Source organism: Rana temporaria, chromosome 1 (genome assembly GCF_905171775.1).
Source record: "Rana temporaria chromosome 1, aRanTem1.1, whole genome shotgun sequence".
NCBI classification, from domain to species: Eukaryota; Metazoa; Chordata; class Amphibia; order Anura; family Ranidae; genus Rana; species Rana temporaria.
Genome location: NC_053489.1, coordinates 553,214,703 through 553,233,053, shown reverse-complemented (window position 1 = coordinate 553,233,053; position 18,351 = coordinate 553,214,703). Strand labels below are relative to the sequence as shown.

The 18,351-nt window shown below is 43.4% G+C and overlaps 1 protein-coding gene across 3 annotated transcripts in view; it reads right to left on the bottom strand.

Moving 5' to 3' along the window:
• NEIL3 (nei like DNA glycosylase 3) overlaps nucleotides 1-18,351 on the bottom strand; it is a 75,379-nt gene that overhangs the window by 13,443 nt on the left and 43,585 nt on the right. For 2 of the 3 annotated variants that reach the window (XM_040333751.1, XM_040333768.1), the window contains exons 7-8: nucleotides 13,462-13,625; nucleotides 3,784-4,171 (exon numbers count right to left, since the gene is read on the bottom strand). In XM_040333751.1, coding sequence (XP_040189685.1) covers nucleotides 3,784-4,171; nucleotides 13,462-13,625 — 552 coding nt within the window. The remainder of the gene's footprint in view (nucleotides 1-3,783; nucleotides 4,172-13,461; nucleotides 13,626-18,351) is intronic. The other variant, XM_040333758.1, reaches the window with a different exon arrangement.

Here is an 18,351-nt window from a genome sequence, read left to right as displayed (position 1 = left end):
CTTGCCCTCACTCGTATTCATGGCAAGCCGTGTGAAGGGCCCGATCGCCTCCGCCGCTGCCGAAGGCTCTGGTAAGCGGCGGAGGGTGCGGGAGAGCCCTCTCCTGCCGCCAATAACGGTGATCTTGCGGTGAATCCGCTGCGGAGACCACCGTTATCGTTTACAGCAGTGGTCATCAATCTTGTCCTACAGGGCCCACTAACAGGCCAGGTTTGCAAGATAACTGAAATACATCACAGCTGATATAATTTGCTCCTCAGTGATTGCATTATTCTAGTCTGCATCTCCCCAAGGTAATACATAAAACCTGGCCTGTTAGTGGGCCCTGCAGGACAGGGTTGATGACCACTGGTTTACAGGACAGGCCACGGTAAAGATGAATATCTCGGTTGTGGTGGACCAAGACTGGGCTGATGAAGAGTAAAAAATCAGACCAGGTAAATACCTAAAGTACATATTAAATGTTTCCTCATGAAGATGCACATATTCTTCATAGTCCAGGTTTAGTCATACGAGTGGATAGGGGAAAACAAAGGGAATTAGCATTTTTGACATTATTAATTTGCACTGAATATCCCATACGTTGAATTAAATATTAATACCACTAAAAGATGGAAATATACTTTTTAATGTAGTTCATTTCTATAAATAAAATGCATCCATTTCATACATGCTCTCTGGGGAGAAGAATGAGCAGCACAACTCTTGTCATCAAAATGGCACAAAGATTACCCGGCATTAGTGTACAAGAATAATGCATTTATTTTTCATTACTGCTGGTCTCTCACACACATAATAGTTTAAATATGTACTAGAAGCTCATAAAAGCAGCATGAATAAATAAAAGCTCTATAAGGAGTTATTTGCACTGATGAAATAATCACTTTCAGGATATTCTGTCAAAGGAAAAACAAAGTGGCATTTTCATAAGGCAATTATGCAAGCACATTGTTTTAGGGCCACCGAAGGAGACATATTAAAGGAAATGAAGTTAACAAGAACTGGAGCAGGTGAATGAACACTGCAACAGCTGTCACTAGCTGATAGTTTGTCCTATAAGAAAAAAAATCCTTACTGTAGAACATGAATTAAAAGAAAAATCTTCTTCTGACATTTACTTGTGAGGTGTTCATTCTTTTCATCCTGCTTGTTAATGGTGCCAATAAGTTAATTTATTAAAGGAAGTGCAGCGTTATTTGTCTCCCTCTTTTACATCTATATGGACATTAATGGTTATCAGACGGTGCAGACCGAGTACACCGATATAATAAAAAGATATTTTCAAACAGGTCTGGGTAGTAAAGCTTTCTTTCAAAACACTGCACTTCCCACATAGTAAATATTTGATCACCAAGACTGTATTGAATGCAATAGGATTTACTTGCTTTTAAAATGTTAAAATTACCAAGCATCAGAACAAGCAATGCACAGATTTACGCTCACAATTTATGTCCACACAATATACGTCCCACAATGATGGAACCATATAGATTCTGCTATTTCATGTCCTAGGATTAGATTTCGAGGAACTTCAGTTCCTTCCACCTTTACAATGCACCCAATCGAAGAGAGCACATCAGTTATGGACTCTCAAGTGGGACAGTAGCCTCAACCATGATCCTGGTATAATAGGGTTGCCACCGTATCCCTTTATACCCGTTACAACCACTTTTACCTACAGGTAAGCCTAGATTCATGCCGCGTACACACGATCATTTTTCGGCATGAAAGAAAACGTTGTTTTTAAAAACGTCATTTAAAATGATCGTGTGTGGGCTTCACATCGTTTTTCAGTTTCTGAAAAACAAAAAAAAATATTCGAACATGCTGCATTTTTTTACGTTGTTTTAAAAAAAAATCGTTTTTCGGGTTGTAAAAAATGATCGTGTGGGGCTAAAACAACGTTTTAAACCCGCGCATGCTCAGAAGCAAGTTATAAGATGGGAGCGCTCGTTCTGGTAAAACTACCGTTCATAATGGAGTAAGCACATTCATCACGCTGTAACAGACAGAAAAGCGCGAATCGTCTTTTACTAACAAGGAATCAGCTAAAGCAGCCCAAAGGCGAATAGAACTTCCCCTTTAGAGTGCCGGTGTACGTGTTGTACGTCACTGCGCTTTGTTCATCATTTTTTTAAAACAATGGTGTGTGGGCAACGTCGCTTTTAATGATGAAGTTGGAAAAACTTCGTTTTTTGGACATGATGAAAAACAACGTATTCTTTCATGCCGAAAAATGATCGTGTGTACGCGGCATAAGGTGCTCTAAATATCTCCTAAACCTCCACGGTTTAGGAGATATTTACAGAAATGACGGGCGCCGCCGCCGATGCATACTAGCTCATTATGCCTTTGTCTTGCAGGGTTTTTTTTTTTTTAGGCTTTACTTCTTCTTTAAACCCAAACACATTAATTACACAGGTTATGTGGCTCATTAACGTGGCAATTAAATTCACTTTGTGTCTTTACCTGCATTAAATTAGCTCCAGAACCTGTGTAATTAAAAAGGTATGTTGTTTTTTTCCTCCCTCTGGTCATCTCTGCCCACTTACTGGAGTCACCAGTAGCAGAGGAGATGATCTTTCTCTCCAACAGGCCTGGAGCAGAGTGAGGGAAAGATAGCCCCCACTCGGCTCCATAACATTAGATGACGGAAGCGACGTCAAATGTCACTTCTGCCCAATGGTCTTAAAAAAAGGGGAATGTGAGATCCGAGGTCTTTTTGACTCCAGATCTCACATTTAAGAGGTCCTGTCCTGCTTTTGTTCTATTACAAGGGATGTTTACATTCCATGTAATAGGAATAAAAGTGGCCCGATTATGTTTTTTCAAAAGAACAGTGTAAAAATAAAAAAAGTAAATTAAAATAAAAAATAAAAATGAATTTAAAAAGCACCCCGTCTCGTGGTCACATATGAAAAATGGTGTTCTAAACACTCATGTGGGGTATCGCCGCGATCGGTAAGAGCGAGAGCAATAATTCTAGCACTAGATCTCCACTGCAACTCAAAACTGGTAACCTATAGAACGTTTTGAACGTCGCCTAGGGATATATTTAAGGGTCAAAGTTTGTCATCATTCCACGAGCGGGCGCAATTTTGAAGCATGACATGTTGGGTATCAATTTACTCGGTGTAACATTATCTTTCACAATAAAAAAAAAATAAAAATTGGCTAACTTTACTGTTGTCTTATTTTGTTTATTCATAAAAAAAAAAAAATTAGTGTGTCCCCCCCAAAAATTTATACAGTGCGACTTAAAGTATTGCAATGACCGCCATTTTATTCTCTAGAAAAAAAAAAATATTATAATATATATATATATATATATATATATATATATATATATATATATATATATATATATATATATATATATATATTAGTTCCAAGTAATTTTTCGGGAAAAACATTTTTTACCTTTAAAACACCAAGTTTGTAAAAAATAGACCTGGTCCTTAAGTAGTTAATGTGTTCAGTTTTAACTATATATTTTCTCTATATCTATACACAGACGTATTGAGGTGGTTAAGTGTTAGAAATAAAATATACTTATTCTTTGCTGAAGTATGCAGATCAAAAATTCGAACCTAACTTTCAACATACTTCGAAGTTAGAAACCAATTGGTTACCATGTGCAACTGCACCAAATTTTGCACTTTCCAGTTTTAGTAAATCAACCACATTGTCTATTATCCCCTAGAATTTGAGGTTTTCTTATTTGGTTCAGTAACAGGTTGAATTTAAAATGCATATCTAAGGAAGAAAAAAAAAAATTAATACCCGATTGGCGTGTTGCTTTCATTTTGGAAGTTTTGTGCCATTTGATCAGTCTTCCGTCTCTTCTGATGCTGGACAAATGAATGTGAAACTCCAGTATCTGGACTGCTATTCATCTGCTGTTCAGTTTCAATGCTTCTCCTCTTATTTGAGACATTAAGCGTGTTGCTGCAAGTATAGCTGACAGACATCTCTGAAGAGGACATCCGCCTAGGATTTTGTTCATTATCATTAGTTTTGGTACTAAAATCACTTAGGACCAATGTTGTATGACCAAAAGCGGTTCTTCTGTTTATCTTCATTTCAGACAATGGTTTTCCAAAATTATTACATGGATACTTAATCAAGTCTGTCTCATATCCAACACTTTCATTATCTGCAGTGGCTAAAACTTAAACAGAGGATTAATGTTAGCAGTTTTGTATTAAAACATTTTATTATGGCATGTGAGCACACAATATTGTAAATGTGTATCCAATCTCTGAAGGTGTCACTTTACAACATTTTATATGTTTAGTACTTTTCAGTCTCCTAATGCAATTTCACTTTTATACATTTACGTTGGTAAAGCTACGATCACAAACCAATACCTTCTTCATTTGAGATTTATGGTCCACGCTCATTGGGCTTAAAATAATGGCAGTTCCCTTACCAATAAAATAAATTTATATATATATATATATATATATATATATATATATATATATATATATATATATATATATATATATATATATACACATACACATACACATACACATACACACACACACATATATATATATACACATACACATACACATACACATACACACACACACACATATTTTAATATATATATATATATATATATATATATACACATACATACATACATACATACATACATACATACATACATACATACACACACACACACACACACACACATACACACACACACACACGTGCGTGTATGAGCATTTAGCTTTTTTTTTTCTGCCAGAAAACAGATGTGTTTTTTCCTGCCTCTAAACATGGAGCTTAAAGGGATAAGTTCACCTTAAACCGATTGCCGACTGTATACTGTACACACAAGGCAATTCTCCTGGGTCTGGGTCAAGCAAGCATGCCACCGGCGATCCGCTCCTGCTTTGATTGGACACAGCGGGAGCCAATCGGCGCCTCCACCAGAACCCACTGTTTTATCCCGAAAAACACAATACAGCGGTCTAAACAAGGCAGATCAGCGTTCTGAGAGAAGGGGGAGGTAGTTCTGGGTTACTACTGAACAGGAACACGGATCTCTGCCTTCCCACAGTACAAGCACTCCCTAGAAACACCCCCGATGTTAACCCCCTTCCCAGCCAGTGTCATTAGTACAGTAACAATGCATTAGCACTGATCACTGTATTAGTGCCATTGGTTTCCACAAAGTGTCACTTAGCGTCCTACTTGTCCCGCTATAAGTCGGTGTATGTGTATGTGTATGTGTATGTGTATGTGTATGCGTATGCGTATGCGTATGTGTATGTGTATGCGTATGCGTATGCGTATGCGTATGTGTAATATATATATATATATATATATATAAAGAATTGTCAAAAGATCTGCAGGGAAAAAAGGTAGGTGAACTGTATAAAACAGGAAAGGGATATAAAAAATATCCAAGGAATTGAAAATGCCAATCAGCAGTGTTCAAACTCCAATCAAGAAGTGAAAAATGAGGGGTTCTGTTGAAACCAAACCATGGTCAGGTACACCAACTAAAATTTCAGCCACAACTGCCAGGAAAATTGTTTGGGGTGCAAAAAACAAACAAACAAACAAACACACACACACACACACACACACACACACACACACACACACACTTCAGGTGAAATACAGGACTCTCTGAAAACATGTGGTGTGGCTGTTTCAAGATGCACAATAAGGAAGCAGAAAGATGCTTGGTCGATGAGCTGCATGGTCGAGTTTCCAAAAGAAAGACATTAATACACAAAGTATCCCACTTACAATACGCCAAACAGCACAGAGACAAGTCTCAAACCTTCTGGCACAAAGTCATTTGGAGTGACGAGTCAAAAATTTAACTTTTGGCCACAACCATAAACACTACATTTTGGGAGAGGAGTCAACAAGTTTTGGGGATGTGTGAGCTACAAAAGGCACAGGAAATTTGGTCAAAATTGTTGGCAAGATGAATGTAGTATGTTATCAAAAAATACTGGCGGAAAATTTGCATTCATCAGCCAGGAAACTGCACATGGAACGTACTTGGACATTTCAACATGACAATGATCCAAAACACAAGGCCAAGTCGACCCGTCATTGGCTACAGCAGAATAAAATGAAGGTTCTGGAGTGGCCATCTCAGTCTCCTGACCTCAATATCATTGAGCCACTCTGGGGAGATCACAAACATGCAGTTCATGCAAAACAGCCCAAGAATTTACAGGAACTGGAGACTTTTTGCCAAGAGGAATGGGCAGCTTTACAATCTCACAAGAGAAAGAGCCTCATCCAGAAATACCACAAAAGACTTCATACTGTCATTGATGTTAAAAGGAACAATACACGGTATTAAGAACTGGGGTATGTAACATTTTAATCAGGGTCATTTGGGTAGTTTCTGTTGTGATTATGATTTAAAAAGAGTAAAACACAGTTGATTGAAAATAAATGGCTTCAGCTAAACACTAACCATGAGTGAAAGAAAGTTTTTGTGTTTTCATTCATATTCTGAAAAATGGCCAAGAAATCATAAATTCTGCCAGGGTATGTAAACTTATGAGCACAACTGTGTATTTGTATGTATAATTTATATATCATCTCACACACACACACACACACACACACACACACACACATTACCTGCACAAATTTGTATTTATTAGGAGACTGTAAAGCATTGCACACGTGACCGCACAGGTGCAATCTCAGGCTCCTTCAGACTGTCCGTGTAACGGTCTTGTACGGGAATGCAGTTACTGAATGACCGGAAGATTCAATGAACTACCTAGAGCGCTCATCAGCACCCTGGTAGTTTATTGAGAATTACAAGCCAACAACCGCAGTTCTCCCCTTCATAGAACTCTGAATGAATGATGCGATCGGGTGGGCAGAGCCAATAACAGTCAGGTTTTTTTTTGTGACAGCGGGTGTGGGCAGAAGATAACATTAAGCTGCTTCTACAGACAAAAACGCAAAACTCCTGTAGAAGCAGCGTTTATGCCCAGTGTGCATGGACCCCAAATTTCTGCAAGTACACGTCCAAAAAACGCTTTGTGCCATTCCAATGACGAACAATCAGAAGCTTGAATATTTACACAGCCCTACAAAAAAAAAAAAAAATTGATTGTTGGTGCCTTGCTTTTTATACCTGTACTTGGGTCACAGATTCAGAGAATTGCATTGGCTAGACTGTTCTAGTGTCTTAGAAACAGTTGATTATAAATACATTTTAGTTTGTTTTTGATAAGATATTGCTGATCAACTTGTTCTTCTGTTACCTAGTTTATGTTTTTGTGTACAAGTTAGCAGATCTAGTGAGTGTTTACGCACTTACAACTTTAAATTTTACATCGGAAACATTGGATTCTAGAGTGCAAGTTAACTGTATTCTAGTTAGTTTTTTTTTTTTTTGCAGATTGAGCATCATAGAGGTTATAGAGCATTGAGCATTGCACACGTGCGGACATGTGTTGCAGCAGCTCCTGACAGCGGTCTCAGAGCAGAACCCGAGCCGATCTCGGTTCTCTCCCCCTCTCTCCTCCCCCCCGCTTCGGCGCTCCGTGACCCCCCCTCCCCAGCAGCTTCCATCCAGCCCCCCCCGGGATCACCAGGCCCTCTGCCACTAAGCACCTTATCCAGCCGAGCCCGGCGTTGACCCGCCAGTACCGGCAACCAGCCTGCGGAGAGCCCCCCCCTCTTTGGATCGCCGAGGCGACATCCGCCTGCACACGCTTTGTGGGACCCCGTCTGACATCCCCCCCACCCCCAGCTCTCCCCCCTGCCGCAGCCACCGCCTGTGGTCTCCCAGGCGTCCTCGGGCGCTTCCCCTAAGCGGGCTGAGCAGCAGGAATTCTTTCCTGGTTTCCTCCTCCCCATCGTCGCATCCAGTCAGACAGGCCCACGAAGCCGCATCTCGGCCGGAGAACTAGGAAAGGCCGCGGCTCGGGCCTAGCTTCGGTTCCGGCAGCCATCTTGGTACACCCATCCGAGGCAAAAGGACTCCTCACCACCCACCCTAAGCCGGCCAGCCTGGAAATGCTCAGGCCACACAGACACTGATCAACGGCCAGAAACGTTCACGGGGACCACAGACAAGAGACATCTGGAGAGTAGCACAGAGTCACAAACCGGTAAGTAAGGGCCATTCCGGCTCCTTTTTCCTTTTTTTTCCCACCCCATTTTGCACGTTCCTTCCCCAGCTCGCCCTACACCTGCCAGGTAAGTCTAACCGGGGTCCACCTAGCAGCTTGATCCAGGGTTCTCCGATCGCCTCTGGGGTCAGGAAGAAATTATTTTCCCTTGCTGTAGCAATTGGCCGCTAGGCTAGGGTTTTTCGCCTTCCTCTGGATCAACTGAGGGGGGCGGTTTAGGCCGGGCCACCATGTTTTTTGCAGCAATTTCCCCGATCCACATCACTGTCACTGAGCGAATATCAACTGAACCTTCCGGGAACATAACACCCCCCCCCCCCCCCCCGAGGACCATCCTTATCATCGTTGGATCAACAGGATTACGGTATCAGCATTTTGCCATCAAATTATCTTCCACCATGCTCATCATCAAGTACACAGCGGACACCCTCCGCAACTTAAGGAAGTTGGCCGCAACGCTACCAACCACCACTCAGAAAACACTACGGAAAGACCAACTACTAAGAATCTACCGCCAACCAAACCCAAAAAAAAAAAAAAAAAAAAAAAAGAAGAGAAGCCACCGCAGCGACTTCAACACTTAGAATGCGCCCTGATCAACACAAGATCTGCAGTCAAGCACAGAAAGGAAATCCACGACTTCATCGTCCAACACAACACAGATTGCCTCTTTATCACAGAAAGTTGGCTAACACCCGACTGTAACCCCGTCCTAGCAGAATTGGTGCCCGAAAACTATCGCATCCTAACCGAGCATAGAACAGGACAAAGAGGAGGAGGCCTTGCAGTGATCTACAAATCCCACCTCGCTCTCACCAAACCAACTCTACAGAACTCACTGCCCTTTATGGAAACACTCACCCTGCAACTTCAAACTACACCCGAGGAAACCGTCCACATACTACTATGCTACAGACCGCCCGGACCAAAAACGCATCTCCTCACACCCTTCTCCGAATTCCTCTCGACGTACACCCTGAAAACCAAAAACCTGCTGTTACTTGGGAATTTCAACCTATGGGCCAACTCAACGCAGGATCCCATCGCTACCGCCTGCATCGATCAACTAGAAGAACGTGGTCTGCAGCAACTGATAAAGACTTCAACACATACGTCAGGTCACACTTTGGACCTCATCTTCATACAAAACGTGAATATCAACAAACTGGACAACAGACCTTTACCTTGGACGGATCACCACGCCATCAAATTTATATTAACCACCGATACCATCTTTCAAAAACCCAAACTCCCAACAACTATACACTGGGCAAGATCACAGAAGAAACTACACTCTGAGCTCTTCAAAACCACACTAGCGACAAAAATAGACGTACCAAATCTGAACCACTCAACGGAACAAACACTCAACACTTTAAACAAAGCACTACTACAAACAGCAGACACAGTGGCTCCAAAACGCAGAGCTCTCAACCGGAAAAATAACTCAGGCTGGTTTAACGACTCTCTCACTTTACTGAAACAGGAACACAGAAGAGCTGAAGGAGCCTGGAGGAGGAACCCATCAAAAAAAAAAAAAAAAAAACTCAAAGTACAAAACCCTCACCAAGAATTACCACAAAGAAATCTTTAAAGCCAAAAAAGACCATTTCGCAAACACCATCTCGAAAGCCCTAAACCGTCCACGGGAACTTTTTAAACTAGTCTCTAAGGCTATGAACCCCTCCTGTTTGGAGCCCCCTGCAAGTGAGACACAGGAATTCTGTAATGAACTATCTGACTTTTTTAATCGACAAAATCGAAAAGATTCGGGCAACAGTTCAACAGAAAAAAAACACCAACCCCACTCAGATACAGCAAGAAGAAGAAATCAACAAAACTAGTCCACGATCGACAAATTTCGAGCTGATCCCAATTACCATCGACACCACAAAAAACATCATCCGAAGCCTCCGAGACAGCACATCCCCGAACGACATCATCCCGACAAAACTCTTGAAAGAATGCACGGACAAATTGGCACCCATCATAACGCGCATCATAAACCAATCGTTCAGGGAAGGGATGGTTTCGAACAACCTCAAGCAAGGCATAATAAAACCCCTCTTAAAGAAGCCCAACCTCGACCCGAAAGACCCTAACCAGCACAGACCGGTAACAAGCCTGAGCACGATCTCCAAGATCATGGAGAAAGCAGTAGTGCAACAGCTTCAGCCCCACTTGGACGACCACAAAACTCCTGGATCCTCTACAATCAGGTTTTCGCCCAGGCCACGGCACAGAAACGGCTCTTCTCAAGATATGGGATGACGCCCTTGAAGCAGCAGATGACGGAGAATCCTGTCTCCTAGTGCTGCTGGACCTTAGTGCAGCCTTCGACACAGTAGATCACAACATATTGCTCACGCGACTCAAAGAAGTAGCTGGAGTCTCTGGCGCAGCCCTACCGTGGTTCGCATCTTTCTTAGGAAATCGCACTGTGAAACTTGGAGGTTTTACATCAGAAACACGGACCATCACATGCGGAGTCCCGCAAAGGATCACCCCTCTCACCCGTACTCTTCAACATCTACATCCGCCCGCTCCTCAAAATCATCAGCAAACAGGACCTGCGCTACCACTCCTATGCCAACGACACGCAGCTTTACCTTTGAATCACCAACAAAAGACCAATTTCATGAACTTGGAAAGTGCCTCACACTGATCGACAATTGGATGACCGAAAGCTCCCTCAAACTCAACGAATGCAAAACAGAACTACTCATCCTTCACGCAAATAGGAAATCCATTTCTAGGACCACATGGACACCACCCACCATCCTCGGACAAACCATCGCGCCAAGCAAAAAAAAAAATCATAAGTCTCTGAGTCATCTTCGACTCAGACATGACAATGGAGGCACAAATAGGATCAGTCGTCAGCGGTTCTCATCATCTGCTCCGCATGCTACGTAGACTCATCCCCTTCATCCCGAAAGAGGACACAGCGGTAGTGGTTGGAACCATCATCAACTCACGACTCGACTACGCAAACTCCCTCTACTTAGGACTACCGAAATACCAGATTGCACGTCTACAAGTCGTCCAGAACACCGCAGCCAGACTGGTAACAGTAAAAAGCCGTGGGAATCAGTCTCCCCAGTCTTGAGGTCCCTCCACTGGCTGTCCGTACAGGACAGGGTGACATTCAAGACTCTCTGCCTCACCCACAAATGTATACAGGGGAAGGCTCCCCAATACTTAAGCGAGAAAATAAAACCGTACGTCACCAAGCGCGTGCTCCGGTCAACCAACCAAAACCTTCTCCAAATTCCTAAATCCCGCTACAAATCGAAGGGAGAACATAGATTTTCGGTCCAAGGACCACGGCTCTGGAATGCTCTACCCACCACCATCCGCTTAGAGGAAAACCATCGGGCATTTAGGAAAAAACTAAAGACCCACCTCTTCTAAAAGACCGGTTACGACGCTGGATTCCAAGCGCCTTGAGGCGATTAAGTTCACATTTGCTGCGCTATACAAGTTACTCACTCACTCACTCATGGCTACTTCACGATGATGCTGTCTGAATCATCCAAACATATTTTTCTTTATTTATATCCTGATTTTTGACCAGCGACCAGAGTGGAGTGGTATGTGATGATATTGCTGTATCTAAAAAAGAAAAAAACTTGTGTTGATGGGGAAAAATTTGGTGCCATTTTTGGAATTAGGGAGTCAAAACATACCCAAGAACAGGTCTAACATTCGAAGGAACCAAATTGTGTGTTGGCCTGTGTGATTATTTAAAAAAGTTTTGATCCCTGAACTGTATATGTTGGTCACTATTCGATACAGCAACATGCCAGCCTTTAAAATGTTTCATTAGTAAAAGGTCAAAATGGATTTTCAGTCTGTTTAATGTCCTGAAGTTTGGCATGCATTTGATGTAATGATTTTCTGTATGTACATAGTCCTATGTACATTCCTTGGATCATTTTATCTATATCCATTGTCTGCACCGTACATCTTAAAAAGTGGCTGTACACCTTATACATACCCAGTGAAGTGATGATACACAGAGAAATCCTCCTACATAAGCTGTACCTGTTTATCTGCTGCATTTTCTTCTCTACATCCATTCAATATCCAGAATTTAGATAGCATGTCTGAGCTATCAGAAAGTAGGGGGTGGGGAGCTGAAGTTACACTCCAAAAAGCTCAGTGAGGAGAGCTGACTGGAGGGAAGGAACACACCCCCTTAACATAGGGCACAGGAACTGAGCCGAGGCTGTCAATCACAGGCTGTGTGCTAGAGATCCCTACCATTACCTTTTTTTATCTTGGCGTCAGGAAAATCTGCCAGAAGTGACTCATACTGATAGCAGAGGAACAGGTCATTAGAAATGACACTTAGTGATCTGGATTGAGACACTATAGGCGGATATGCTTTGTTTATATTTAATGTTTGGCGTTTAGAACTACTTTACATTTTTTCCCAAAGTTACCTATATTCTTACTGCCAAAAATGATCAAACACTAAAATTATCCAAAATATGCATGTATACATAAATTGCAGCCCTGAGCAGTTATCCCTGATGGATGCTTAAAGTGGAACTCCAGCCAAACAGCTAACTACATATATATTTATTGGGTTACCTGCCAAAGACTTTGTAATTTCCGCCAGACATTCTTGTAATGCATACCTCTGTAATCCGTTAGATAACACTCCTACTTCCTGAATCTAATTTACTGTTTCCTAGATTGGTGAACAAGCAAGACAAATAGCTTAATTAGGAAGTATGTGGGCCACCTAAGGGACTGTCTTCATAGAACCACAAACCCTTAAAAAATAATATAAAAAAAAAAAAAAAAAAAAAAATCAGCAAATCTGAGTCGTTTTACCTGCATATGTAGCCATTTTCCTGGAGTTTTTCCTTTAACTAGAACACAAGCACACTGTAGACCCCTCCCCTCCCATAGTTATGGAGCCCATACCATCAGTGTACTTGATAGTCATAGAAAACAGAATTTATCCTGCAGGTCAGCGTCTGCTACTCAATCTGTAAAAGGTTATGTATTACTATGTTAAAAAAAAAAAGTCTAATCACAAATCTCAGTTTTCCCTATCTAAGCACTTTAGTTACATTTACTGTAAGTGATAGTACATCCCACCAAGTAATAAACGTTCAGGAGATCCTGGAGCACTCAGGGCCAATTTGAAAGTTTTGCTTGTAAAATGGATATAGCAATAAATAAGCTTTTTGTGATACAGCTGGTTTCTGTAGAACTAAATCAGCAGTGTCAAACCGGGCTCTGAATACCGAAGTATTATACAAGCTGCATACAGAGCATAGTCTACAATATACAATACCTTTTGGTTTAGGAGCCAGGCATGCATCACATTTCTCATCTGAAGGCTTGTTAATGAGTGTGCAGATTTGACATGCCCAATGTTCTTCATCACTCCTGGCCACGTGGTCTTGCGATTCTTGTCTACAGGCCCATCCAATAAGACTGTTTCTTTTGGGAAGTTTACTATACAGCAAGACACAGATAAAACGTATAGTTTGTGAGTGCTTTACACTAGGGCCGAAACAACTAATCGATTATGAAAATAATTGTCAACTATTTTCATAATCGATTAATCGGCCAGTTGATTAGTTGGCCTGCATATAGAATGCATTATTTGTTTACATATCAGGAAATACAGTGCAGCACACATACAGCTCAGTACACCATCCATACATCTCCCTAAGTGCCTGAGAATTTGTGAATGTGAAAGTGTGAGGAGCAATGCCTCATGGGACATGTAGCCCTGGGCAAGAAGTGAGTGGTTCTGAAGGCAGAAGTTTTTTTTACTTTGCTATAGCTGGCACTCTATACTATACTTTGCAGCTTGCTATTGAGGCACTCTAAAAGGCAGGAGGAGCCAGAAGCATCGGTGAGGGACCCCAGAAGTGGAGGATCTGGGCTGCTCTGTGCACAACCATTACACAGAGCAGGTAAGTATAACAAGTTTGTTAAAAAAAATAAAATAAAAACACTTTAAAGACTCTGTGCAGGGAAGATCAGCATCTGAACTCAGGGAAAATACCAGTTACTCACCGGTAGCTGTTTTTCTATGAGTCTTACAGGACGGCACCTTGAGAGTAAACTGGCTTCACCTGACAGGAAACACAATCAAAAAGAGGTTTAAAAACCCCGCCCCTCCCCGTGCACCTCAGTTTGTGATAAAGTAACCACCATAAGAGCACGGGAACCAGTATATGAAAATACAAACCATACAAAGTCATCAGGGTGGGAAATAGGCCTGCCGTCCTGTAAGACTCATAGAAAAACAGCTACCGGTGAGTAACTGGTATTTTCTCGAGTCGTCTTCCAGGACGGCACCTTGAGAGATAAGCAAGTAACCCTCAGGCCTACCTTAGGGCGGGACCACTGCCTGCAGGACTCTTCTGCCAAACGTCAAGTCTTGGGGTGACAGGAGTTCCACTCGGTAGTGTTTTAGAAAGGTATTCTGGCTTGACCACGTTGCTGATCTACAGATTTGTTCCACTGAAACTCCTGCTCTCTCTGCCCAGGAGGTTGCTATAGATCTCGTGGAATGTGCCTTGACTTTAGGTACTGTTTTGCCAGCCTTACTGTATGCTATTGAAATTGCCTGTCTTATCCATCTAGATATGGAGGCTCTAGATGCTTGGCAACCCTTTTTCTGTCCTGAAAAGTTGATTAGCAAGTGTGATGAGCGTCTGAACTCGCTCACCCTTTCTAAATAAATTAACAAACAGCGTCTTACATCCAAACAATGAAAGGTTCGTTCTCTTTTATTCTGTGGGTTTGCGCAAAAAGAAAGAAGTATAACTTCTTGTGACCTATGAAACTTCGTTGCCACCTTAGGTAGGTACAGGGGATCTTGACTTAGGATTACCCTGTCCTCGAATAAACGAAAATAAGGCTCTTTGATTGAGAGCGCTTGCATGTCTCCTATTCTTTTAGCCGTGGTGATGGCCAAAAGAAAGGAGAATTTAAATACTAACAGCCTAACCGGAATGCTGTCTATCGGTTCAAACGGAGGTTTGGATAGCTGGTCTAACACCAGGGAGAGGTCCCAAGGGGGAACTCTGGATATCTGTATAGGAGACAACCTATCCCTGGCCGTCAGGAACCTCTTAATAAGAGGATCCAGAGCCAGCCTCTTGTCTAAAAAGTAGGACAAGGCGGCAACCTGTACTCTTAGGGTTCTCGTAGCTAGACCTAGATCTACCCCTTCCTGAAGGAACTCCAAGATAACTGATATTTCGGGTAGTGGAGCTTGTCTTGCCGCGCACCAGCGTGAAAACACTCCCCAGGTCTTGGCATAGATCTTCCTGGTAACTACCTTACGACTCGCTAAGAGGGTATCTATTACCTTCTCTGAGCAACCCTTCCGCTGCAGGTTCCACCTCTCAAGTACCAGGCCGTCAGACTGAAAAAGCCTGGCTCTGGATGAAAGATCGGCCCCTGCCGCAGAAGGTCCACCCGGAGAGGGAGGGGAGGAAGGACTGACCACTGTTCTAACATTGGAAACCAAGATCTTTTGGGCCACCAGGGAGCGATCAGAATCAGCTTCCCTTGTGAACGACTCAGTTTTTGCAATACCCTCGGGATCAGATTCAGAGGGGGAAAGGCATAGGCTAGGTAAAATGTCCAGGCCTGGGCCAACGCGTCCACACCTTCCGATCCCTGATCCCGGGAGAGGGAGAAGAACCTTTCTATCTTCTTGTTCCTCCTGTGAGCAAAGAGGTCTATTTCTGGGATGCCGAAATGATGACATACCCAATCGAAGACCTCCTGACTTAGTTCCCACTCTCCCTGGAGAATGGGTTGGCGGCTTAGAAAGTCCGCTTCTAGGTTTAGGACTCCCCTGATGTGAACTGCTGACAGGGAGCGAACCCTCTGTTCTGCCCAGCCTAGAATTTCTAGGGACAACCTTAGGAGCGAACGGGACTTGGTGCCTCCCTGATGGTTCAGGAACGCCACCGTGGTCGCGTTGTCGGAGAGAATTTGTATTTCCTGGTTCAGGATTCTCTCCTCGAACGCTTCCAAGGCTCTTCCGACCGCTGATAATTCTCGGAAGTTGGAAGACGACTCCCTTTGGTGTCGATCCCAGGAACCCTGGGCCTGTAGGCCCGCCATGTGGGCTCCCCATCCCCAGGAGCTGGCATCCGTGGTTATCCTGAGGGGGTTTGACTGGTTCCACTGAAGGCCTCTTCCCAAGTTCCGAGGAATGAGCCACCACTCTAGAGTGTTTTTTACCGACTCTGGAATGGAGACCCTGGAGTCTAGGGATGTTTCCTTCCCGTCCCAGGAGGAGAGGAGGAAGGCCTGTAGTGGCCTGTAGTGAAGCTGGGCCCACGGAACTGCTGGGATGCATGAGGTCATAAGTCCCAACAATCTCATGATCTCCCTGAGTGAAATATCTGCTGTTCCCCTGACAGACCTGACCACTGAGATGAGTCTCTGGACCTTGTCTACTGGTAGGAGAAGCTTTTTCTCTAAGGAATCTATTAAGAATCCCAGATAGATCTTTCTCTGTTCTGGGAGGAGAGAAGATTTTTCTCTGTTTATAATCCATCCTAAGGATTCCAGTGTAGTCAGGACGGTGGTCAGGTCCGTGAGAAGAAGTGCTCGACTGGGATTGAACAGCAGCAGATCGTCGAGGTAGGGAACAAGGGAGATGCCCTTCAGATGTAGAAAGGCGACCACCTCTGCTAGCACCTTCGTGAAAACTCTTGGGCTGGAGGCAAGCCCAAAGGGAAGAGCAGTGAATTGCCAGTGTTGGATCCCCTGAGGGGAAACAATGGCGAATCTCAGGAATCTTTGATGGTCCTGGTAAATGGGGACATGGAGGTAGGCGTCCTTCAGGTCTATGGTTATCATAAATACCCCTTCTAAAAGAAGTCCTTTGAGACTGTAAATGTTCTCCATGCGGAACCTCTTGTAGAGGAGATAAGTATTCAGGGGTTTTAAGTTGATGATTAGACGGAATTTTCCCGAGGGTTTTGGTACTACGAAGATGTGAGAGTACACCCCCTGACCCTGTTGGTCTACCGGAACTGGGACTATGACCCCCTGTTGTGCTAGGTCTGACACATTCCCTAGAAGGCTTGCCGCTTTGAGGGGATTTTGGGGTAAATGAGTGAGGAGGAAAATTGGTGGGGGAAGATGGCGGAATTCCAATCCTTCACTATCTGCAAAATATGAGGACTCCGTGTTATGCTTTCCCAAGCTGGAAGAAATCGGGAGAGCCTTCCCCCGACTCTCGAGTCACTTGGAGTCTTTCCCAGCGGGTTTAGGATCAGGGAAAAGGATTCCCCCTTTTGGTTTATCCTTTCCTGTGATCCACCTCCTATTAAAGGCCGCTCTTCGGTCTGAAGGTCGGTTTTTATTCTGGGGGCCTCGAAAAAATCTCCTCCTATTTTGTTTAGGTTTGGGAGGGAACCGTTTACCCTTTTCTGAGGCCCTAGTTAGAGCCTGGTCTAAACCTGTCCCAAAGAGGAGGGATCCCTCAAAGGGCAGGGCACAGAGACGGGATTTGGAGGCCAAATCTCCTTCCCATGTTTTGAGCCATAGTGCCCTTCTTGAGGCGTTAATAAGAGCGCCCGTTTTAGCAGAGGCTCGAGCGGACTCAATTGATGCGTCTGCTAGATAAGCGACAGCGCTACCTATGACTCTAAGGGAATCTCGGATATCCTTAAACTTTGAAGTCTGCGGGATATGTTCCAACATCCTGGATAGCCAGGTATCCGTATTTCTGGCAATGCAGGATGAGGCCAGGGCGGGCCCAAGGGCTGCCGCATTAGCCTCCCAGGCCCTGCGAAGGGAGGTCTCTGCCCGTCTGTCTAGTGAATCTTTTAAATTCCCAGCATCCTCAAAGGAAAGGTCAGACTGTCTAGACAGTTGAGCTAGGGAAGCGTCTAGTTTAGGGACTTTGAAAAATTTGTTTTCTAGTTCCTCCTTAAAGGGACAGCGCCTTTTCCAGGTTTTGTACCTAAGTAACTTCTTTTCAGGTTCAGCCCACTCTCTTAGAACTAAGTCCTGAAGAGATTGGTGAACTGGGATAACCTTTGGCTGGGGTTTAGCCAAACCCTGGTACATCTTATCCTGTGCTGACACTAGTTCGGCCGGCTGCTGAATCCCCTCAGAGGTATAGATAGCCGCCAGTAAACCACCCATGTCATTTGCTGAAAAAATGAATTTGCCTGATCTAGCATCTTCATCC